Source organism: Tenrec ecaudatus, chromosome 10, assembly GCF_050624435.1.
Source record: "Tenrec ecaudatus isolate mTenEca1 chromosome 10, mTenEca1.hap1, whole genome shotgun sequence".
Classification (NCBI taxonomy): Eukaryota; Metazoa; Chordata; class Mammalia; order Afrosoricida; family Tenrecidae; genus Tenrec; species Tenrec ecaudatus.
In genome coordinates this window covers 37,026,047-37,050,451 of record NC_134539.1, presented here as the reverse complement: position 1 = coordinate 37,050,451, position 24,405 = coordinate 37,026,047, and the positions used below count along the sequence as shown (strand labels likewise).

General features: G+C 55.4%; 1 protein-coding gene across 2 annotated transcripts in view; it reads right to left on the bottom strand.

Moving 5' to 3' along the window:
- COL15A1 (collagen type XV alpha 1 chain) overlaps window positions 1–24,405 on the bottom strand; it is a 104,083-nt gene that overhangs the window by 4,933 nt on the left and 74,745 nt on the right. For both annotated transcript variants that reach the window (XM_075560211.1, XM_075560212.1), the window contains 20 exons: window positions 24,301–24,336; window positions 24,071–24,154; window positions 22,026–22,091; window positions 19,469–19,504; window positions 17,181–17,243; window positions 14,630–14,698; window positions 14,486–14,521; window positions 13,727–13,780; window positions 13,567–13,626; window positions 12,085–12,153; window positions 11,914–11,955; window positions 9,222–9,267; window positions 7,226–7,306; window positions 6,488–6,537; window positions 6,275–6,376; window positions 4,604–4,748; window positions 3,870–3,934; window positions 1,753–1,881; window positions 1,573–1,632; window positions 722–787 (listed from right to left, as the gene is read on the bottom strand). In XM_075560211.1, the coding sequence (XP_075416326.1) occupies window positions 722–787; window positions 1,573–1,632; window positions 1,753–1,881; window positions 3,870–3,934; window positions 4,604–4,748; window positions 6,275–6,376; window positions 6,488–6,537; window positions 7,226–7,306; window positions 9,222–9,267; window positions 11,914–11,955; window positions 12,085–12,153; window positions 13,567–13,626; window positions 13,727–13,780; window positions 14,486–14,521; window positions 14,630–14,698; window positions 17,181–17,243; window positions 19,469–19,504; window positions 22,026–22,091; window positions 24,071–24,154; window positions 24,301–24,336 (1,359 nt within the window). The remainder of the gene's footprint in view (window positions 1–721; window positions 788–1,572; window positions 1,633–1,752; window positions 1,882–3,869; window positions 3,935–4,603; window positions 4,749–6,274; window positions 6,377–6,487; window positions 6,538–7,225; window positions 7,307–9,221; window positions 9,268–11,913; window positions 11,956–12,084; window positions 12,154–13,566; window positions 13,627–13,726; window positions 13,781–14,485; window positions 14,522–14,629; window positions 14,699–17,180; window positions 17,244–19,468; window positions 19,505–22,025; window positions 22,092–24,070; window positions 24,155–24,300; window positions 24,337–24,405) is intronic.

The following is a 24,405-nucleotide window of genomic DNA, read 5'->3' as shown; positions in this document are numbered from 1 at the left end:
CCAGCCTTCCGCCCCGCTCATTCCTGCTCCCGACTCCCCTTTAGCTCTTCCGCAGAGATTTCTCTAACCTGCCAGTGCTGGTCCTGCCCACACCGCTTACCACACCTTATAGAACAGCCTGTCTCCCTTTGTGTGTGTGTGACGGCACACACAGCCATGCACACACCCCTTCAACAGTGTCTGTGTGCACAGTGCTGGGACAACGGTTACTCTCCTCAAGTTGTACGACTCTTCCCATTGTCCTTGTCCTCCCCATTCCACCACCATCATCTCAAACTCCCTCCCCGCCGGGTTTCCCGTCCAGCGCTTCGGGTGGCCACTGTCCCTCTGATCGCACATAGACAATACTTTAAGCAGCACACTACTCAAAACAGATGTGCTTTACCCGTTAAAAGAAGCGGTCTTCTCGGTTCAGAGAAGAATTTTGGGGGGAGTTTAGGTTTAAGGTTTAAAGAGGACCGATCGTTTCAGGGGCTCATCCAGCTTCGACGACTCCAGACAGTCTGGATTCCGTGGGGCATTTGAAATCCTTTTCCACATCCTCCTCTTCCGAGCAGGACTGTTATAGGGTCTTTGATCATAACATCCATCCCTCGCCTCTCTCACTACTCTGTGGGCGAGTACTCTCTCGGTGGTGGGAACTGTGTACCAGCCCAGGCCCGGAGCGGCGTCGCAGAGACACAGCAATTGCCCGCTAAGTCGGTGCGTGCGGTGTACTTACTGCGGGCCTCTCATAGTTGGCACTGAAAACAGGCGGCAGTGGGGGCTGCGGCTGATGCTGATATGGCTGTTAGAGAGAAACAAAACAGGGGGTGGGGTGAACAGGACACTGCCATGCTAGGACGGTATTTTTTATTTTAAGAAGATACTTTCTTCGGTGTCTGTCACTGTTTGTTCAGACCATTCATGATGGAGCAGAGGTTCAGTCTCCGACAGAACCATGGGCCTCAGAAGGGGAGGTGGTGACCTCCAGTCTTTTAGAAAGAAGACTGGGCCCAGGACGCAGAGGACCATGCCTGTGACACCCTCCGCACATGACAGAGCCAATGACTTCTCAAAGACTGTTTGCTCATAGCAAGAGGGGGGCCATAGGACCTGGCTCGGGGGCTGCTGTCGGGATGGACACTGGGCAAGGTAGGCTAATATGCTTCTCAAGCCAAGATGTCTCAGAGTGTGCAAGTTCAAGGGCTCTTCTAGATGACAGCTCGACTCTGTCCTATCTACGATAGTTTCATTTTTATTTTCCATTTCACTTCAGAGCCACACGTGTGTACGGGAAGAGCCGGCTCTGGCTCGGGACCGCAGTTTGCCGGCCCCTGGCCCACACCAATCAGTGATGTCACTGGACTGAGTGGAACCGAGGTCAAGTCAGAATTCAGTGACTACACAGGGCAGAAGAGCCTCTGAGTCCAGCTTTCTCTTCTGAGTTTCCTCCTGGTAACTTCTGGGCATCTACAAGCCGTGAAGCCAGGCAGAGTCGGCTGACTAGAGTCTGGGGACTTGGTGGCAATCCAGGGGACTCATAAATGCCGACACGCGGAGGCGGGAGCAGCCAAGCTGCGGAATACTCACGTTGCTGGCATGCGCAGGGGGTGGAGGGCTGTCCGCAGGAATGGGGATCAGTTCTCCCAGCTTTAAGGCAAATGCGACAGTGAGAAGGCGGCCCCCGGCCAGGAAGGGGCATTTCCGCGCACAGCCTATGGTTCTTGGAGGGCGTGGAGGGTTTTTTGTGAACGGGAGTTTCCGAATTACCTGCAACTTTTTCCAGCCATCTTTGACGCGTATGAAGAACTCAGTGCTGTCCCTCAGGTAGATGAACGTCCCTTCTATCACCAGGTGCGCCTTCTGCAGCATCTCGTCCATGCTGCTGAGTGCGGTGACCTGTCGGATCATTTGAAATCCCGCACAGGGCAGTTATTACCAGAGCAGGGGCACAGTCGGAAACACCGGCCCCTTTGTAAAGTCAAAGGAGGCCTGGGGCGGTTGGCTGCTAAGCTGCCAGGTCAGCAGTTCTAACCCACCAGCAGCTCCAGGGAAGAAAGAGGAGGCTTGGTGCTCCCTTCTAGATGCACAGGCTCAGAAACCCCAAGGGGCAGTTCCCCTCTGCCCCGGAGGGTCTCTGCGTGTCGGAACAGACTCTGACAGAGAGTCTGGTTCGGGGCGTTTTGTCAACTCAGATGGGAGCCAGACCCTCACGGCCAGTAAGAAGGCTTTGCCTTTGTGCCACACATAGAACCAGGGCTTCCTTCTCGACAAAAGGCCACCTTTGGGGGGAAACGCAGCGAGGAAGGACTTGGAAGCACACATCTAAACGATAAAGAATTTACGCATGGACAGCGGCGGAGGCAGTGCTCTGTGAGTGCCCAGACAGCCAGTACTGTAAACAGGACGGGCTGCTGGGTTTGGGCATCAACGCAATTCCTGGCAAGGTGACCTTACTGGGGGCCTTTTTTTTTTTTGGTTTGGTTTTCTTCAGCCACTCAGTGACACTACCGCTTTAAAACGGTGTTATCTCCTGCGGTTCCTTAAATAGTTCAATTTTTTTTTCACGTGGAAAGAACGGAAATAAAAATAAAACATGAAAGGCCAGCAAGTGGGTCTAGAAATCTTGTGGCTAGCTCGGTTTCTATTAAGCACACGATCCAAAAGGGTAGCCGGTCACTTCTCTGTGCAGAACTCTGCCAAAGGCTAGACTGTCGCCTTGGCACATCTAGAGGCAAACACAGAGGCTGTGACAACCTAGAAAGTCGACGAGATTTATCAGCTGAAAGAGGTAGAGGGTGTACGCCCCCCCTCCACCCCCCATCTCGACTGAGAAAGATGCTGAAAATACTCAACTAGCCTTGAATGACCTGCATCAAATTGGCTGAGAAATTCTCCCAAAGTGATGAGATCGCACAATCCCATCATCTTCCAGGGAGCTCTTTGTTGGACAACTCTGAACCAAAATCCAGCAAAGATCACAGGTCTTCGTAGGACTCCTGATGACCTTGAGAGCCATCTAGCTGTCCATCTTCGGCACCCTGCAATAGTTTCTCTGCTCTGTCCAGCACCTGCAGGCGAGCGTGTAAGCGACACCCTTTAACAGCAGCGAGAAGGACTGGCCGGTCCCAGGACCAGCGAAGAACGCGTGTTGGTGTGATGGAATAGGATGGGTTCTTGTTATCACTCCCTCAGTGCCATCGAGTGGAAGACAACTCAGAGCAGCCCCCGTGACAGGACTGCCCCCGTGAGTTTCCGAGACTGTGCCTATGTACGGGAGTAGACACCCCAGTCTCTGCTGCATAGAGGAGTGGAGGGTTTGAACTGCTGACCTTGCAGTTAGCAGCTCATCGGTAACCACTACATCACCAGGGCTTGTTATAGCTTAGTCAGTTATGCATTAGAAGAATGGAACTTAAATAATATGTAATTGTTTTCTTTATCTTATTCCTTGGGAAGTCATCTGCATAGATCACAGACACCGCTCACAGTACTTAGACATCTTCAGATTCAAAACATGGCCTCCTCCTATTTCATCCGTCTGATTTGTTATTCAACATCTGGATTTGGATTTCCAAGTCGCACGCGGTTTTGTTGTTTGTTCTGTGCTCATGGAGGTCTCATTACCAAATAAAACGTGTGCTCGCTGTAAATTGTGTATTCTCAAAGTTCACACTGACGCGGTTGTCTGTTGTTCTGTGCAGCATGGAGGTCCCAAGGTATCAGATAAAGAAAACACTGTACATTGTTATTCTCAAAGTTCCAATTCTAATGCCACTCAACGTGGCCTTACGGGCTATAACAAGCCCCTGTGATTGTCAGCTGGTGATTTTAAGTCAATTCATCTAAAGCAGAAATAAGAAATAGACACTGGTTTCAGTACTGACCAAGTTTCTGGATCCAGAAAGCCCGGGTTGTCCTGGTGGACCAGGAGGACCTGGAAGGGCTACAGCTAAGATAAAGCAGAAAGGGGAAGGCACAGAACACACGCGTTGGAAACGCAGAGAGGAAGGTTCACACCTTTCTCACGGCGCTGCTAAGCATTCTACTCTGAAACTGCATCGTGGAGGCTCTTGTCCCAGGGCAGGACCCAGGCCATACTGACCAGTCCAGGGAAGAGCTGGGATTCTTGACTGAAGTCCCAATGAAGCCAAAACTACAACTGGAGCTATATTGATCTTGGTCCTAATCCCATGGGCAACCCTTGTTAACTGTGTGAGTTTGGAAATGTTCCTAAGTCTTTTTGAGCCTCACTTTTCTCACCTGTAAAATGGGGATTCTAGCATATCCCTCTAAAAACAATTCTACGAATGTAGTAAGATAATGTAGTAGAGTGACCAGTGGAGTGTCAGTACTTGGTAAATGTTTCATAACTGGAGATTCCCTTCTCTCTCAGCCAGTGCACCTGGGACACCGAGGCTCAGAGACTTTCATCATGAGAAACAGGTGGTCTCTAACCCACATCCTCGGCTGCCCAGTCCCTATGGTCCAGACACTGGAAGCCAGGATATGCCCCTCTGTTAGACAGTGTGGGCTATTGAAAGCTCTGAGAAGCCAACCAGAGGTGGTGACCTGAACACAGCAGGGACAGCAGTAGTGAGAGGACAGCTACAGTACCAACCTGCTCCCAGGATAGCTGGAGGTCCTGGGGGCCCTGGGGGTCCTGGGGGCCCAGGGATGCCAGGTCTTCCAAAGCCAGGGGGCCCAGGCAGGCCAGGAGCACCTGGAGGTCCTTGGGGCCCGACGATCGGCTCCCCTTTCTGGCCCTTTAAAGGTAAGAAGGTGGTCACAGGGAGAGAGCAACATCCATCACCAAGGTCAGTTCTACCGCTTAACGGGGCTATCCGGTGGTGGACGTGTGTTTGGATCTCTTGGTTAAGAAGTACCCAACTCATCCAAGCCTGTACTTTCTGATCCCACCCCTTCTTAACTCTGGACTCAATCATGTGGCTGATCGTCCATGAGCCTCAGTGTCCTCCCTTGGAAATGGTATAGGACCATTTCCAAGCACATAGGATTCTTATGAAGATAAAAGCGATCACTGCATGTTTAGCAGAGATAACATTGATATTTGGCAGAGCGTCCAACATTCAGTAAGAAGTCAGTAGTTACAAGCTACATTATCATCGCTCTCAAGCCTGGGCCCAACTCAAGGTGAGGCAAGACCCACAGAGCAGCAGCCCACTCACCAGGTTGAGACGCTGAGAGCCTGGAGCCAGAGGGGCCCTGAGATCATCTACTCTAGCGTCTGCATGTTATAGGGGCAGAAACTGAGGCCTAGAGAGAGGAAAGGCCTTTCCTCAGGCCACAGTGCAACTCAGAGCCGAGCTTGAGATAGAACGTGGGTCTCGTGGCTTTGCTGGTTCATGATGAGCTCTGAGACCAGAGTGGCTGATGATCCCTGACTATCAATAACTGGATCACACTCTCTGGAGGGACATAGCTTGATTCCCTCTCATTTGGCCTGGAGAAAACCTCATAGCTCCGCTTCCTCGGTGTGATGTCAGAAGGGTCAAATAAAAGTCCCCCTGCCGCCAAGTTGATCCTGGATCACAGAGATCCCACGTGGGGCGAAATAGAACTGAGTCCCGCAGACAGTCAGTGGCTGATTTTTCAGAGGCAGATGGCCTCTGATTTCTTCTGAGGCACCTCTGGGTAAGCATGCTGGCCTTTCAAACCGATGCTGGTGCTGCTAGCTGCTGCTGAATGGGTTCCACCCCCTAGCACCCCTTAAGAGGACAGAGTGCAGCCACGCCCAGTCCTGCACCACCCCTGTGATGAGCTCATTGTGGTGGCCACGGAGCTGGTCCATTTCCCTGGGAGTCGTTCCCTTTGTCACCGACCCTCTAATGCTCCAAGGCTGGGTCCCTCTTCCTGACGTGTCCAGAGTCCATGAGATGAAGGGGGGCCACCCGTGTTATAGATCAACTAGGTCTTCAAAAATGATCTCCCCACTCATCCTTCTGCCTCGGTTAGCTAATGCACCCGCCACTAAGAACTCCTTTGTGTTGAGTGGGTTTCTCCGCACTTACAGGAATAAAGCAGGGTAGTGAATGGCCTGGAGTTGCCTGGGTGAACACAGTCCTTGCCTCCATGGGCCTCAGCCAAGCTCCACATCAATAAACAAGTCTCAGGGGAGAGCTGGCCATGCCCAAGCCAAGCACGCTCTAGCCCGTAGAAGCAGAGCTGACCCTTGGCTCCCCAACTGTCTAATCTTATTCATCTTATTCGGGGCCTTCAGGGAAGGCCATTAGCTTCTCAAGGAAGATGACCTGGAGAGGTCACGACTTACAACCACTCCGGGACTTCCTGGCAGGCCTGGGGGCCCAGACACAAAGAACTGGCCGGGAGAGTCTCCTTTTTCCCCCTTGAAGCCCCGGTCTCCGTTCTCTCCCTGGAAGCAGAGAACACAGGATGATTTTAGTGAGAGCGGGAGGGAGCTGGTTTCTGACTTCTGCCCCAGAACTTGGGAACACGGGCCCGGAGTTTCGTGAGCAAGCCTCACCTTCAGACTGTTCAGAATATGTCTCAGATAGGCTGGATCCACCGGAGGACCTAAAAAAGAAACTCTCGTAAAATGCACGTACCATGTTTTCAGGAACTTAAAAATAAACAATGAACGCTTCCTAGTGGGAAGCCATTGGGATATCCCACAGGAAGCAAGCTGTCCGGCCGAGTGATCACTGACTTAGGAGCAGACAGGGGTCCTGGTCCTAGTACTGCACAGACAAGGTCGGCAGAATGCCACCTGGATGGCAGCCTGCCCCCCCACCCCCTCCCCCTCCACCACAGTCGTGAGAAATGTCATGTCCATCGACCTAGAGCCACCACTCCCTCTCCCCAAATCTTTCCTTGGGAGTGGGGCGCAGAAGGATGCTTTTCCAAAGACCAGCACCTGCGAAGCAAAGCTACCCCGCTTCCCCGCCATGGTGGGTGGGGCGGCCTCTGGACCAGACAACAGAGCAGTCCTTTGGATTTCTGGTTCCTGAGATCCTGAGGCAACTTGAACAAGTCTCTGGCCCTCTTTGGACCTTGTTTTAGATCTGAAACATGAAGGGGCAGAACTTCCGGTCTCTCTGGATACCCTTCTGCCTTGGACAGCCCGGGCCCATAATTCTTGGGTCTCTCTAGAACTCTGCGGTGCTTGAGGTCAGGGTAGTCATGGGATCCGTGTAGTCTCTGGCTCAGGAGCATTTCTTCAGAACAAAACCCAAGCCAAGATCTGAAACAAGAGCTGGACTACCTGGTGGTCCCTGGGTTCCTGGGTCCCCTTTTTCTCCTTTGGAGCCAGGAAGACCCCAAGCACCTTTTTCTCCTTTAACGCCTACCAGAAAAAACAAACAAAACCATAACAGTCAAACTCTGGGGGTGGGAGTAGGGGTGGGGCAGGAGAATCATAGAAAATCACATCTTTCTGAGACAAGATTTTAAACCGAGCCCCTTCAGCAGAGTCCCCTGAAAGAAAGACCCACGGGGGAGCCACTCCTTTTGAACCCCTTTGCTGCATGATGGTGAGAATGCAGGTGGAGGCACTGGACACCATTCCTGACCTTGCAAAGCTCGGCTCTGCTAGGGAGCCAGACGGAGCTAATGACAACACCAGGCGCGACGACTCACAAAGTGCTATCATTAGCCATCACGAGCGCCCACGGAAGCTGCAATTAACTCCGTGAAGGTGGATACGGCACCACCCTGCACCAGCCTTCCAGCCCCACTCAGCCTGTGCAGCCGGCTGCAGTGTGAGGGGAAGACAGGGCCCACAGAGGACATCTCACATACTCAGCACACCTGGTGGCCCACCCTCCCCTGGGTGGGGTCACAGCCACTCCTTTCTCTCCAGCTCTTTCTAGGGGGCTCCGGAGCCACCCTGCCAGGAGACCAGCATTTGGGAGTGCAAGTGACCTCCTTTCTCTACCACGGAGGGTGGGGTGGGGTGGCCGCTAGACCAGCAGACACAAGATCCCTGCAAACGGCTGGTTCATGAGAGGTGTGAACCACCAAGCTGGCTGTGCTCAGTAGCCTGGAGGTGGGAACCCAAGGGTGATGAGGTGTGTGGGCTCAGGCTCCTCGGAAGGGGGAGGAAGGAGGTGAGCTCGGAGGTGTGGGTGTGGCGCTGCCCTCCCGAGTATATTGAGCGTCTCTGGTCGGCAGCAAATCCTCCCTGAGCAGGAAGACGCAGTTGCGTCACACAGGCCCCAGGGATGCCTGGGAGCTGCGAGAGACCAAGGACCTGACAGTGGGGCCTGCGGAGCCTCCGCTTCCTCCAGCCGGAGCCCAGTCATGGGAGAGGCTGGGGAGCTCACCAATGCAGCTGCCCACTCAGGGCTCCAGGAAAATGACCTGGAGGGGGGGGCTCAGCAGGGGCTATCACATCAAGGATGACCTGTTGCCTGTGTCCCACCCCTCCATTTGTCCCTTTTTGATTGAGAGCTTAAAGGGGGAGCAGTCTTCTCTTTCCAGTACTCACCTCTGGCTGAACTCTTCTCCCCCCAGCCTGCCACAGGGCAGCCCCCCCCTCCCCCCCGGGGATACCTGATCTCATGGCTGTTTGGTCACTCTCTGTAAAAAACATCCGCAGGAGCCTCTCTTGTGGCCCACCCCTCTCTGGCGTGTAGTGGATTCTCTCCGAGAGGTCATGGGCACGATGACATTTCTTAGTTCCCACCCTAAGCCAGCGCTACTTTCCACTGGCTGTTCACACACAGCACACCTGGGGAGCTTATCAAAAGGCAGGACTGGACTCAGCAGGTCTGCGGCAGGGCACAGAGATTCTGCATTTCCGACAAGCTCCCAGGTGATGCTGCTGCTGCAGCTGCGGCTGGCTGGCCCGGGGGGGAGGTTTGCTGGGATCCCACTGCCCTTTCCTGGCACAGTGCATGATCATTATTTTTACCAGTGGTTCCTCCTAAGCAACTCTAAGTGCCTGGGGGACAGGAACAAGGCAGGGCTCATCTGTCTCACCTCGGTGCTTGGGGACAGCACCACACAAGGAGAAAGAAGGCATCACTGCGGGTTTCTGAACAAAGGAGATACGTTCTGCCGCATAGGAGGCACAGCCCAAGTGGGCGCAATAGATAGGTCACCAGGTCAGACGAGAACATCCCAGTTCTGCTCCCGTCTCTGTTAGCCCCGGGCAGACCTGCCCAACCACCTACTGGGCACCCAGCCCGGACACCTTCTGCAGAGCTCCTGGGGTCAGGGGCCATGCCAGAGAAATGGAAAGGGAAGGGCCTGTGTACCATGGAAGGTGATGAGCTCCGAATTCTCCAGATGCGGGACGCCAACCTGCAGGGAGAGAAAGGGGAGGTCGCAGGTCACAAACACAGGCTCGTGCTGGCAAGTGCCTGCCGCCACCGTCATGGGGTGTGGCCCGAGTGGGAATGTCATGGAGCAAGGCTTTCTCCTTTGACTCTGGAGTGCAGAGAGCCAGAGTGTGTCCCCCTTCCTACCCCTCCCCCAGCTTCAGCAACCCTGGGTGAAGAGACATCCCAGGCCTTGAGTTGGGAGCCCCATCATGTAGCTGGGCAGGCGTCGACAGAACTGGGTCCTAGTTGCCCCAACCTCACCAAGGGAGAGGCCTAGAACTTGTAGACCACAAGCCAAAGCACTGCTGGTCTGGCCAACCATGATCCTCCGAGGCTCAACCTTAGCATTAGGTCTGCTCGTGGGAGGGGTCAAGTGTCCCAGTGAGTGGTCTCCCCAGCTATTAGCTTTGAGATGTGCACAATGAAAGATGAGCATAACGGACAGACGCAAACCGAGTGGTTATTGAGTAAGGGGTGAGTATCAGGTTTGGGGGGGCTATTCTGGACTCCCCAGCCCCATGAGATGCAGGCGTCTGTAGTCCCAGCTGATCTAGATGGCATTCCTTCCCATGGTTTCCCACGGCGCGGATCCCTGTACTCTCCTATCTGTTACAGCAGAGCCACCTCCAGCCCCAGGAGCCCTGTTGGTGTAATGGTTACGTATTGGGCTGAGATCCGCAAGGTCAGGAGTTCAAAATCACCAGCCACTCTGTGGGAGAAAGACGGGGCTTTCCCTTCCCACAAAGAAAGAAACCCACAGAGCAGCCCTATCCTAGAGGGTCGCTCTGAGTCAGCTTCGACTGGCTGGCAGTGAGAGTTTTCCTGCCACCCTGCTTAGACAAGCCCACTTCCACCTCTCCCCTAGTGGGCATGTGTCATCAAAGTGGCGCCTCTGGCAGCAGGAAGCTTCTGCGCTGACGGGTGGAGGGTCTCAAGCTGGTGAGAGGTCACCAAGAGAAGATGGTGGGTTGTGGGGAGTCCTGTAGCGAGCTTTTCAGGAAAAAGGTTTCGGGATGCAGGATGAAGGATTCAGGACCAAGCTGCTCTCTGGCAGTGAGGCTGATGAGGTTCCTGCACTCTGGGGGTGAGCTGAGCATTGGTGTGGAGTCCATTTCACAATGTCCACTTGGAAAGCTGGCCAAGTGCCCTGGTGTCCACCAGGCAACGTGAACCCTGAAACTCCCCCCAAAAGCTCAGAGCTTGTCCTCAGCTTCTTGTAAGGTGTCCCGTGACCCCCAAAGGTTATTTGCAGAGGGTCCCAGCACAAGTCAGGGTCATGGGAGTAGCATTTTCCCGGCACCCCAAAGGCTGGCTTGTACTGTCACATGACAGGCCCGTTGTCAGCCTTGTGTGAGAGCTTTGCCTCTCTGGGCTGCAGCGTCTCCGACTGCGAGTGACACAGGGGGCATTTCTCAGGACCATTTCCCAAACCCTTAGATGTAAATGTGTGAAAGCCCCCGTCCTCCCCTTCTGATGGGCTGGCGCCCTGGTGCACAGCTGTGAGCCAGTGACTGAGGCAGGACCTGTCTCAGAATCCCCTGGCCTGCGGTGGAGACTCAGTGCCTCTGCGGTGGGCAGATGGTGAGGCAAACGCTCAGTCAAACCATATCATCTTGACGCCGGTGACTCAAACATCATCACCTCCTCCCACAAGCAACAATTAGGACCCTGCTTCAAGGACTCTTTCTCAGTTGTAATTTACAAGCTCCCTGGGGTAGAGACCTCGCCTCTCTAGTTCACCCCTGTGTCCACAAGGCCACGGAGGACTTGGCCCTCGGTGGGTGAGCAGTCCATCTTTGTTGGGTGAGTGGTTCCATGACTCAGCCTTGTACTCATGGGAGGCCACTCTCCCTGAGGTTCCCCACAGAAATAGGGGGACAGCGCCACTGGCTGGCTGGGAGACACTGAGGCTCAGAGTGTCTGCATCTGCTTGGTGGTCCGGAGTCCCTGGCTCTGTCTGCCCTCGCTGGGTGACCTTGGACAAGTAGGTTCCTCCTCTATGTCACAGCTTGCTTCCTCATGACAAGGTAGGAGCAATAGGCCCTGCCTCTCAGGCTGCCTGCTGCTCAGTCCTTCAGTAACAAGAAAGGTCAGACACAGCCAGTGAGAGGCTTCAGCCCCAGGGTCTCAAAGCCAAGGCTGCTGGGTGATGGTGGTGGTGATTGTTTCCCCCCTCTCACCTGTGTTTTGAAAGGAGTCTAGCCCTCCCCAGGCCACCCCTGGCCTTTGTGTTTTCACTGCTCCTAGGATAAGGCCACTGTGGTTATCCTAACCAAGTGCTCTATGCCTTACCCACTGCCGCTGAGTCAGACTGACTCAGAACCCCATGGGGCGGGTCAGACCTCCCCTGTGGGTTCCCCAGACTGGAACTCTCTGGGAGTAGAGAGCCTCCTCTTTCTCCACAGAGCAGCTGGTGGTTTCGAACCGCTGAGCTTAAGGCTAGCAGCCTAACACATAATGACCGTGGCACCCAGCCACCCACTATGATAACACAAGGCCCTGCTTTTTCGAATACTGTAGAAGGTCCAGGATGTGTCAGGGCCCCAGGTCATTATCTACAGGCTCCTGGTCCCTGAAGGGCTCTGCAGAGGACATCTGTGGAGAGAAGGGGCATGGGTCTACTTACTGGCGTCTTGCAGTGTGGCCGGGCAGGTACTGGGAAAACAGCCTGTGGGAAATGAGAACAGAGAGGTGACCCACCAGCCCACCCAACCACCCCAGGACCCTACCCTCCAGCTAAGGCCAGCCCCATGACCAGCCTATGCCCGCCCCCCACCACAGACCACCCCCTACTCACTCCTTTGATGTTAATGATAGGTCCAGGTGGTCCCGGGGGGCCTGGAGGACCAGGTAAGCCAGGTGGTCCCTGAGGAAGGAAAAAAAAGGCCCTTCCTGAGTTGAGGTGGTCATCAGTGCAGGGGCGGCTGCAGCAGCCTCCCCCAGGGTTTGGGAACACCATGATGGAAGTCGGCATGGCCAGAGCAGATGAAGGTGTCCCCTGGGAAGACCAGTGGCCCCTGCAGAGCACTTCTACCCTGGCAGCTGGCACTGTGAGGCAAGCCGAGCCTGGAGAGCCGGCAGCAACTTTGATCCTGCTGCCCACAGGCGATGATATTCCGAGGTTGCCCTTCATGTGGGCAGGAGCCTCCTACCCATGCAGGACAGCTCACTGGTGTCAGGCAGCAGAACTGCTCTCAAGGCTGGGCTGCTCTGACCTTAATGCCATGCAAACCTGGAGGTCTGGCAGGCCCCAGCGGCCAGCTGAGAGGCTCCGCTCAGCAGGCGGGAGGTCCTGCGATGGCATCCATTTCTGGCCTAACCTAACAGTGCCAGCAGGTTTGACTCGTGTCAGTCCATCCCCCGGTGCTTCAAACAAATGGCGTTTCTTGACTTTGGGGTGCAGGGCATGGAAGCAGGGTGGCAGCCAGGACGAAGAGCTGTGTTTGCATCGGGGGCTGGTGATCAGGGGCATGGGTCAACTTGCTTCAGCCCAGTGTCCTCGGTTGTGAAGCGAGGGCTCCACAGAGCATGTCATGGTGGGGGTGGTGACTGGCAGATCAAGTGAGAGACTGGCCTTCAAGGCCCTTTGCACTGTGCTTGGTGTGCAGTTAAAAAAATAAATAAAAACACCCCAAACTCATGGTCACCAAGTGGATGCCAACTCACAACGACCCTAGAGGACAGGGTACATCTGCCCCTGTGGGTTTCTGAGACTAGCGCTCTTTATGAGAGAACAAAGCCCTGTCCTTCTCCCATGGAGCAGCAGGTGGTTTCAAACTGCTGACCTTAGGGATCACAGCCCACCTCGTAACCAAGGCTCCTTTGATGCTTGAGAATCCCTTCTAGCCCTGGACTCTGCGGCTGCCCGGATGCCCTGCTGTCCTTTGAGGCCCCTCCACATCAGATGCCCTTTTGATAGTCTCTTGCAAGCATTTATTGAGCACCCACTGGTGCCTGGAGGCCTGGACGATCCAGAGGAGGGGAGAGGGGCTGACCTGCCACTAGGTTTGAAGGCAGATTTCCTAAGCACACCAGCGCCAACTTCTGCCACCCACCCTCCGGTCAGGATGGGACAAGTATGGCTCCCTACACTGCTATCAGCGGGAGGGTCCCTCCTGAGAGTGAGCCAGGGGAAAATATCTATAGAAACAAGCAGCAGTGGAGAAGAGAGCACAGAATTCCTGAGCATTCCGTCTGCAGCCTGTTCACTGGGCCCGCAGCCTCTCACCCCTCCTGTGGCTCCCCCCACTGATGGGCCTCGGGGGTGGGGAACACTCACCGGTATCATGACCCCTCGATCTCCCTTGGAGCCCTTCAGGCCATTCAGTCCTGGGCGACCCTGAAACACACAGGAGACACCTTAGCAAGCTGCCACCCCCTTGTCGGCACCTGGCCGTGCGTCCATCCTTTGGAGACCTTCTGAGGACACAGATACCTACAGGCCGTCCCGGGAGGCCGAACTCCCCTTTGTGTCCTGGTGGTCCTTTGGGCCCCTAGAGGAAGGACACACACAGGGTTAGGTCAAGGTCGAGAAGATGGGGGCTACTCAGCCTGCCTTCGTGGATAGGGGTGACAGGGACCGAGGGGACACCGGCCTGTCTCCTGCTCTCCCAGCCTCCCTGCTCACTTCTGGAAGTGCCTCCTCGGGAGGAAACCACTCTCCCACCCTTCCCGTGCTGATTCTCTTCCCTCCCCACCCTGGGGCTCCCTCCTCAGGACCACGAAGGAGCAAGAGGGTCTGTGCTCACAGGCTCGGCTCCCAGGGAGCCCGGTGCTGGGCCATTTCAGACCACGTGGACCATGGGCCTTGGCCTTGCACCCCCGGGCTAACGCTTCCCTGTTCTGTCCGCTACACCCCAGCCTAGCTCCCCGTCGGCCCCAAGGCCATGCTCCATACTGGGTTCTTGCTGTGCTTCCATCTGTCTCAGAGGTGCAGAGTCCTACCCCCACCATCCAGCTAAGTCCCCGACCCAGGAGCATAGCCTGTCGGGGGCACCTGTGTCCCCTGGGGTGGGGTGTGCAGGGCTAGGCCAGAGCTGACGGGGATGATGGACCTCTTCCCAGAATCTGCCCCCCCCCTTGGCCCTGACCTCACCCCTTCCAGCAGCCAGGTCTGCACACTGTGCCACCCCCTTGGTCTTTGCCCAGCCAGCATCTAAGGGGGCCCCAGCAGACCCAGTTCACAAAACTCTACCTACCATTGGCCCGGGGCTTCCGTGGACCCCAGGTTCACCCTGAAACAGGAAGACACGTCTTGTCACTCAGAGACCACTGCTGGAGACAGACTCTGAGGAGGGAGGCCAAAGCAGACGTGTGCCCGCAGGGCCTGGGGTCATGATTACCTTTCTCCCCATCAGCCTTTCCAAAGGGATGTCTCCAGTCAAGACTGCGCCCGGCTCTCCCTTCTCACCCTGCAATTCAGAGAACCTTTCCATGAGGTCGGGTCTCCTCTTCACCCGGTCCAGAGAAGCACTTAGGCTTCACCCCTACCGGGATGATGTCTCTTGTCTTCATTGCACCCATCCAAGCCCACTATACACAGACCCCCCTCCTGTACACAGGAGGCTGACAGCTGCCCGACTGAGTGACTGACTCACGACCTGTGAGCTCTTCCCTCCCAGTTCCTGCCCAAAAGCACAGGCTGTGGTCTCCCTGCCCCTCTAAGGCTCCTGATGCTGGCAGCTCCCACCCTCGCCATCAGCCCCATGGGATCCAGTCCCACAGGGTCCTTCCCAGCCCTCCAGGAGCTTCTTGGTCCCAAGAGACTTGACAGCTTGCTTTCCTGACACCCCAGCTCCCGGTCTGTTCCTACCAAGAATGGTTATTCCTCCCCAAACGGCGGAGATTGGGACACGAGGGGAAGGAGTCAACACTGAGGCCTCGCTCAAGGGAGGGGTTCAGGTTGCCATAGGGGACTTGCTCCCAGACTCCAAGGTCCTTTACAAACACCCACTCGGTCGGGAGCAATGGCCTCATTTCAGTGGGAAGGGGTGGAATAATGTCCTCAGCAGAGCCATCCACGAGCTCAGGACACTCCTGAGACGGTGCATGTCCAGGGAGCAAGGCCAGGTGGAGAAACCATTGATGCAGCCCTCAGGCTCTGGCTGTCAACTCTAGTGTGGGCCCCTGGGGAGCCGGCTGGCCCACAACGAAGGCTCCTTGCAGCAGAGCCCGCAGAGCAGCCTCCTCTGCTCCATCTCCTCAAGCCCACCCTCGATACTCGGATCTTACCCCTCCGCCGGCGGAACGGAGTCCTGAGCACACCGCAGGCAGCAAGAAGAAGCAAGCACAAAAGCAGGAGAGGCAGAGCAAGAGAAAGTGAGTTTGCTGCCACGGCGGGAGCAGAGCTGCCGGGCGCCCAGCCCAGTCTTTCAGCGTGGCAGGAGGTTAGTGGTGCGGGCAGCACGCAGGTCCCTCTGGATCCATCGGACCGTGCCACACTAGAAACAGGGCGTTTAAAGCAAAAGCCACTCATGCCTTCACAAGACAGACATGGCTGGGCCCCCTCCCGAGTTAGAGCTGCCCGGGCTCCTGCTCACTTCCCCCAGCCCATGAGAACTCCAAAGGAGGCCCCTTTGCCTGGTGCGCTGCACCTTGCACCTGCTGGAATTGGGTTCCAGCAGATACTGGAGCCCCTCTAGTCCTCTTTGGGGGACAGTGGTAGAAGGGTGGGGGGCAGGGAAAGGGCAGACGCCTCAGGCTCCTTTCTCCTGCAGAGCACACCCACCCTGTTCCACACCCCAGCCCCTCCTTACAGAGTGCTCAGATTGGCTTTGCACAAGCCTTGACCACGCCCCACGTTTGTCCCTTTACCCGTCTGCTCCCTCCAGCTTCCTCCTCTCTCTCTAGTGCCTAGTGTAAGGAGCCTGGTGGCACAGTGGTTAGAAACCGCCAGCAGCTCCTTGGGCTCTCCCAAGGTGCGGCAGTCTGCTTCTGTAAAGATCACAGGTCGGCGACCCTCTAGGGGCAGACTGACACCATCCTGTGGGCCACTCTGAGTTGAATTCAGTTCTTCAGTAGTGGGAGTACCTAGGACAGAATTGGCTAGCACACCTGCAGGGACCAGTAGACAGATACCTAGATGGAGGCGTAAGCGGATGGACGGATCAGCAACCATAAAACCTCCAAGTCCTTAATATCTGTTTGTAGGTAAGCCTTTCCCACTGTCCATGTACACCAATGGCACGGCCTGATCCATCCACGCGTCAATGTGGAAGACAGCAAGGTGAGTCTGGAGACCACTCGGGCGTGCACCGCATGCTAATTGCTTATTCCTAAGACTCTGGACCTGGACCCAGACTGCCATTCGATGGCTGAATGCCCTCATTTGGTCATTGCTAAAAATGATCCTCCATCTCCCTTGTTAATGATGGATTCCTGCACTCAGGAAGCACTGTGAGTGCCATCTGTGCTGGTGCTGTACACGAGAAGCTGGCACGAGGCCTGCCCGCAGAGTGAGAGCATTCTACAGGGGGTGCCCAACAGGCCGTCTGACTACGGGCAGCACCAGGGAGGTCCCTCCCAAAGAAGTGTTGGCTTGAGCTGTTTCGCAGCCCCCCCCCGCCCTGCCCCCCCCCCCGCGGCCCAGCCGCCACCTGGAGGCGCTTGCGATGACCAAAGCTCGCCGCTGGGGAGTGAGCGCTCCTGGGTTTCTTTTGAAGAGAATCAAACTGCCCTGGGACCCGATGGCGGTGACGGCTGCCCACCCTTGTCAAAACCATACCGACAGTCATCCAACCGTGCACCCCAACATGGCAGTGTACGCATGCGGGGTACTTCTGACTGCACGATACAATAACACGCACACACGTTAACAGCGGCTCCCAGCCGACCTCAAGTGTTTGGAAAATTTTGGGGACCCATCGCCCCCTGGGGTCGCTGGGGCCCTCTTACCTGCTCCCCCTTCAGTCCTGGGAATCCAGGTATGCCAGTGTCCCCTTTTGATCCTTTGGGGCCCTAGAAGGAATTGTTGGAGGCGGGTGGGGGGGTTGCTGTTATTTGTTGCGATTAAAATGCTTTTACCAATCAGAAAAGTCCCCCTCCCCCCAAAAGTGGAGCAGAGAGCGCATTCCCAGTTAGGTGGAAGTCACCCTTAGCCATGCTACTTCCTCAGTTTCCCGTGGTCCAGCTCTGGGAGGCCTGTCGGCTCCACACCTCTCGGAACGTGTGTTTCCTCCATTTGAGGGGCATGGGAACAGCCCCTGAGCGGGGGGGGGGGGGCGGCTCTGCTCCGCATGCTCTTCCTGGCTGCCCTCCAGCCCAACCCACCCAGCTTCCATGACTCCTTCCCCCTTTCTGGCTCCCCACTGTTGATGGGATGGGATCAGAATGGTCTAGCCTGACATCCCAAGCCGACCCCACCCAAGCTTCACCACCCTATCTTCCACTCTGCCCCATATCACGGGGTGGGGGGCAGGGGAGGGAGAAGGACCCCTTTCCTCTCGGGCCCTCTGACTTCTCACTGCCTCTGTACTTCGGTCTCTGCCATGCCCACCAGCCACGTCCGCCCACCCCTCTCTGCAGTCTCCTCATCTCCCAGTCAGAGGCCACCTCAACTCCCAGAGACAGTGCCTCACATAGCCATGACCTCTGCCTCCCCACCGCTGCCCCCTTGCTTGCCATGTAACTTTTCCAAGTCCCTGTCTTGTCTCCTGGGGTCAAGGGTGAACTGCCCATCAGGGCAATGGCTTTCAGACATCATTCGTTTTTAATAGGGAAACGCTGCCTTTCTTTCCTCTGTTAACTTTCAAATAAAGTCTTAAATGAAAGCCGCTGTAGAAAGTGCTTCCAATGGAGCATCCTTTATTGGAAGGCTGCGGTTGGCCGGGGTACTGCTTGCTCCAGCCCATCCTCACTCCCTGCTGTGGCCTGGAGGAACTTCTGAGGAGCCTGGGGCTCCCTCGGGAGCACAGAACCACTCATTCAGAGCAACATGTATTCTGGAACGTGCTCCAGGTCAGGGAGCAGCCAAGCTGGGGCTGGAGCCAGAGCCCTGCTCCCGGGCGGCCTCTCTTCCCTGCTGTGGATGTCTGGGTCCCCTGTGTGTTTAGCATCGTTGTAGGACAGAGTCCTTGAGAAAAGGCACTGAGTTCAAAAGCATAAAGGAACAGAAAGAGAAATCACTTATGGTGCCACCACCAAGAACCAATGTCTCTATCGAGGGTTAGGTGAGGAGAAGGCAGGGAGGCAGTGGGCAAGTGAAGGCACAATGAGAGGACCGTGATGGGTGGCTGGAGTTGGAAGGTGTGTGAAGAGGTGACGTAAGCCTGATGATCTGCTGGGTCAGCCTGGATTTAATTCACAGCAAGAAAACTTAAAAACAAAGCACCATCGATCTCGGTTATCTTTCTGATGCATCTTCATGCTGCTGTGTTTTGCTGGGCACAGAAGCTGCCATCTGTTGGCACTGGGTCCTTCCGAGGGAGGCCCAGAGGCACTTCCTCAGCATCTTCAGTAAATTCTGCAGGTTCTGCTTGGGGTTCAGATATGTGGTCTTAAGTAAAAGCCCAAACTTTTGGGTAAAACTTGCTACGGAGAATGCATTTTCACTTTTGGTGGTGTCTCTCAGTGGAACAAACAAACAAACAAACGGACTCACTGCTATCGAGTCAGAGCTTACTCATGGCACCTGAAAGGGCAGTGTAGAACTGCCCCTGTAGGTTTCTTTATGGGAGTAGAAAGCCCCATCTTTCTCCTGTGGAGCAGCTGGTGGTTTCAAACTGCTGACCTCATGGTTAGCAGCCCAATACATAACCACTACGTCACCAGGAGCACATAGACTATTTATTATTCACACACACACACATCACCACTCCAGCTCTCTCCTTGGGGACTCTGATGGAGTTTATGTTCTTGAAATGCTTGACTCATTTACTTGCATTCATAGGAAGTCAACCACTGCTGGGGCATTCACTATCTCTGGGGCAGAGAGAGCCCCAACCGTCCAGTAGATGTTCACAGTTTAGATGAGAATAAAGACTGGGTGCAACCCCCCCGCCCCCCGAGGATCCCACGCCCCGTGGAGCTCAAGGTAGAGAAGGGTCCACAGCTGGGGCAGCCAGGCAGGCTGGATGAGCCAGACAGCATCAGAGCTTGCAGAGACGGAGGAAGGAGGGGAAGGAGAAAGACATGGCGGTGGGAAAGCCATGCGCACGGATGAAAGAGAGCCACCAGGTACTTACCGGAAATCCTGGCAGCCCAGGCACGCCCTCTGCCCCCTGTGACATGCAAAAGCAAAGGAGGTCACGTTAGAGACACATCAGGATGCGGTCTGTTCCCTCCCAGCACCTTCTAGAGGCACTGTCCGGCACAAGGGCCCCAGCCTACTGTGCAAAGGAGAATTCTGGGGTTCACCGGCACACAGAGAGTTGAGAGCAGAGCCAGAAGGTTCTCGGGCACCCATAGTCTTGGTCCTTCGAGCCAGACCTCTCTCGAGTTTACACGGCAGCCTCCTCCGTGAAGTCACTCCGCATCTGAGACCTGGCAGGGTCCTGATGTAGCTCCAATAGCTGTCCTTATTACACCGTGTTCCTGAACTCCATGGAGTGTGCCCAGGTGCGTGACGAGCTGGTGACTTGGAGGTGGGAAGGGGGGCCGTTCTCTTTCCTCACAGGAGCCAGAATGGTCCCCTCCATCCCTGGGAAAGCCCCTGGTGCACAGAGCTTAGAAGTCACTGCATCTGGAGTAGGTGCTTTCTTCCTGCCAGCCCCGGATAGCTGCAGCTATTAAAATACACCGCCATCCAGTTGGTTCCAACGCACTGTGCCCCTAGGGGTCGAGTGGGGCGGTTCCTTGGGGTGGCTGAGATGTGAATCTGTACACTGTACACCTCATCTTGGCTTGAGCTGTCACTCTTGCTTAGCAATGCAATGCCGTGTCAATTTGAGGTTTAAGAGTGTAGGGGTGGAGTCTAGCCTGTCAATCCAGAGACAGCCAATGAGACCTCTGTGTTGGCCTGGCCTTCTCCCGCGAATTCTGGGAATTGCTGTAGTTTTCCTCCTTGGAGGAGGGAAACACTTCTCTCTCTCTGTTTAGTCAGTGGAGATACTGCAGCTGAGAAGACACGTGGAACTACACTAGTGCTCTGAGCTGGAGAAGCCACATGGACCTCTTTGATGCACCCAGACCTCTGAAGCCAGAGAAGCCATGTAGAGACCACTGCCAGCGCTGAGATGCTTACAACACCACTGGATCCAAAGACTTTCTACCCACTGGCTTGTGATCATTCTACATTCAGTATCATTGCATGTGTTTTGTGGGTCTGAAGAAGACTTTTTTTATATTGGTATTTGATATATGGGCTAATATCAGACATATGGGCTTGGACTGAACTGGGCTGAGATGATTTCTTAATGTATAATTACCCTTTATATAAAACCCTCTCTTATACACATATGAGTGTCTATGAATTTGTTTCCCTAGTATACCCGGACTAACACAGGCCCCCAGAGCTCCTACCAGCTATTAAAGGCTAATGGGTTTGGCTCAGTCTAGAGAGGGACCTAACCAGACATGGATTGGTTCCATAGTACACTGTGTATGCAGCATGGCAGGGTAGACAGCATGCCAGCTAGGTCCAGGGCCCTCTCAGACAGGAAAATGCTAGGGATGGAGGGGACTGAGGATGTCTGGATTTGCCCAAATGACGGCCAGTGAAATCTACTGCTCCGCGCTGGACAGGATGGGAGACCTCAGGGCCAGAATGGCATGGCCGGTAGGCAGAGCCTGGGGCTGCAGGCCAGGGGCCAGTCTTTACTGTAGGTCTGTCGGTGGTTTGCTGTGGTGTGCCTCTGCCATTAGCCACCCTAACCCTCCACCCAGGTTCAATGTAAACGAAGACCTTGTGCACCTGGACTTGGACTTGTGGGCTGGTTTATGTCAGGGCGTGATTATTGGGGTGTTTTTGTAGACATTAAGGAGAGGGTGTCCTGCTCCTGCTGGAGACAGGAAGACTGCCTCAAACCGAGGTGCTCTGCAGAAGCAATGGCTCGGCTCCAAGACCTGCCCTGGGGAGGGCGGTAGACTGGCCCTAGACACGGGTAGGGCTTCGAGCCAGTTTCATCAGATTGGCAAGGTTAGGTGCACAGCTGTGGGAGGAGGTCTCCTCAGGGTGTGCAGAGGGCCTCGTTGGCACCCATCACCCCTTGTTAGCTGCCCCACAGTCTGGTGAGAAATGGCCAGAAAGGAGAATCAGAGGTTCAGGGGTGTGGGGGTTCAGGGGTGTGGGGTGGAGAAGGGCTGGCCCCAGCAGGCGCTGGAAGATGCAGTGCAGGTTACTGCACAGGCCGGAGGAGGTCTCACCCTTCCTCTTTAACCCTGGGCCAGCTCCGTGGGTCCAAGCAAACAACTTCTCTGTGTGCCAGCTGCCTGAGCTTTTTAACCAGCTGGAAAGACCAAGGCGTGGGCCCTTCCCCCACTAGCTCAGGCTCAGTCTGGCCTGTGAAGTGAGGCCAGGCAGACAGAAGCAGGTCAAAAGCATCGCCCAGACACCAGCTTAGTGGTGACGTATGTCTCTCTGTGTCCCTGAACACACACGCTCGCTCTGCTGAATCTTAGGTGTGGGGCCTCTCCCGCCTCAGAGGACACGCCGCCCTGACCAGATTCCTGGGACAGCAACTTTTCCATCCTACGGTAGTCTGTCTGCTTCAGGCGCTCCAAGGATTGCAAACCAACCCGGAGCCTGTTTCACCCCGGACGTCTGGGAAAGAACCTCACTCTAGGGCCACTGTTGATACGCACCGGAGGCCCAGTGAGCTCAGGAATGTCAGATAAATTCATGAGTCCGTGGGTGATGTTGATCAAAGCCTGAAGGAGAGAGAGAGAGAGAGACAATATCAGATGACGAGGACAAAGGGGGACACGTGTTCTGCCCTAATTTAAGTCACCAGCATGTCAGAGCTCAGGCAGACTTTAGTAACACCCTCACACACACACTGCCAGCCCACCCACCCCACTCCTTCTTACAGAACAGCCCTGCGCTGCCTTATCACTGCCGCCTTTGAATTAACGTTGACGTTACCCACTATACGAATGCATCCTCCCGTGCAGAAATGTAAGCACACCCCCCCTATAGGAAGTGTGCAGCCTTGTTCTGTGCCCTCCCATGTACATGCGGTGGTGGTACAGAAATGGCATCAGACTGCATGTGTGATTCTTGAACTGGCTCTTCCCCCAGTCTAGTTTATAGCTTGGAAAGCTATCCATGTGGAGTTGTGGGCTGTGGATGTTTTTAGTTTTAACAGACTGCCAAAGAGCTGTCCAAGGGGGCTGTGCGGTTTGCACTTGCACCAGAAGCATAAGAGAGCACCTGTTTCTCCCATCCTTACCCACAGTCGATACATTCTTTATCATCCTCCTTTATTCTTTGTTGCTGTTGTTCTGGGATTATCCTTTCCCCAGTTACTTGGGGTGCTTTGCCTTTTTGTCATCTACCAGTAGGAAGAAGCCCCGGCGGTGTAATGGGCTTACGCACTGAAGTGCTATCTGCAAAGGCCAGCTGTTCGAACCCACCAGCCGCTCCAGGGGAGAAAGAGGAGGCTTTCTGCTCCTGTAGAGGTTTCCAGCCTCGGAAACCCGGGAGGGCAGTTCCACTCTCTTCTGTACTTGATTCCAAGGCAGTGAATGGGAACATTAAATGGGTGGCAATCTGGATCCAGCCCACCTCGCCCTCCACCTGCCCAAAGCTGACCCACCACAGTCAGCTCCTGGGCCTTGGCCATACCCCTGTGCTTCGGCTCAGGGTGGCCCTGCCCCCTCAATTCTAGGGGGCCTCATCCTCCATGCCAACCTGGTAAGACCCTCCTTAGGTTTCAAGGTCCTGCTCAAAGACACCTCCTGGAGAAAGCCCCCCTTGATCTCTTGCATCCCTAATCATCTTCCCTCTCATTTCCCCACTTATGTATCTTTGCACCTCAGCGACTTGTGGAGGGTGGAGACCATGTGTGTCTTCTCTCTGTAACCACAGGGCCCGGCGTGGGGCCCCATAGGAGTGCGTGCATGTGGGTGTTTGCTGTTGTTAGGGTGCTGTCGAGTCGATCCCCACAGAGGAAGGGTGACACCAATCTGGCGCTGAGAGTGACCGAGCCTGCACTGTGTGCCAGGAGTGCTGGAGGAGACAGGCCAGGCAGCAGCCGTGGCAGCTTGAAGACCCGAAGGAGACCGGTGGCCCAGATGCCCGCAGAGAGCATCGTGGCCCTGCTGGCGGGGGTGGGGGTGATAGGAATGCTTTCCACCAAAGGGGCTCCTTTGGTGGCTCCTCATGGCCTGGTCTCTGCCCAGGGTTGGGTGGGTAGGGGGCAGAGTGACCTATTGGATTGGCAGTTGGGAGAAGCATCAGTGGACCCTTTCTTTCTCCCAGGCACCAGGGCCACCTGGGGCTGGTGGGCAGGGCTTCGGGATCTGGGTTTGCTTAGGAGCATCTGGCGGCCCCGTAAGCGAAGTCCTTCAACTCTCTTTCCAAACGGGGATTTTCTCTTGGCTTGGGCTTTTACCCTTCCACTTGTTCAGAACCTGTCTGGATGCTGCCTCTTCGAGCCTTCCTCAAAACCCACCTGCTCAGCTGCTTTTGGGGGTTGGTGCCCACACGCCGTCAGCCCAAGGGGTGCTCTGGAAGCATCACAGGAGCATGGGGGCAAGGGGCGTGGGCAGGCAGGTGAGGTATGCTGGCAGGAGGAAGCCCCCATCTCCGTGGCTCACTCCACACCCCTGAAGGCAGCCAGCTTTCAGACCAATTCCTCCCTAAGCCAAATATTCAAGAGCCATGCTCCGACCTGGGTGCTACTCACACTAGGCAAGATCTCAATGCGGCCGGGTGGACCCCGGGGCCCAGGGGGTCCCATGCGGCCGATGCCGTCCATTCCCCGGTCACCCTGGTTCCAGCAGTGAGAGAGAAAGGAAAGATTCAGTGTCAGTGGGTAATGCTTCTAGAAGCAGGGTGAAGAGACACCCTCCTTCCCCCAACACACACACACACGCACACACACACACACACACACACACACGTCTGCGACCTCACCTTGGGTCCCTGGTCTCCCTTTTCTCCTTTCTGGCCCTGCAAAACGCAATAAAACCCAAAAGCACATGCTTTAGTTTTCGTCTGTCACTCTGTTCCGGTCCACGA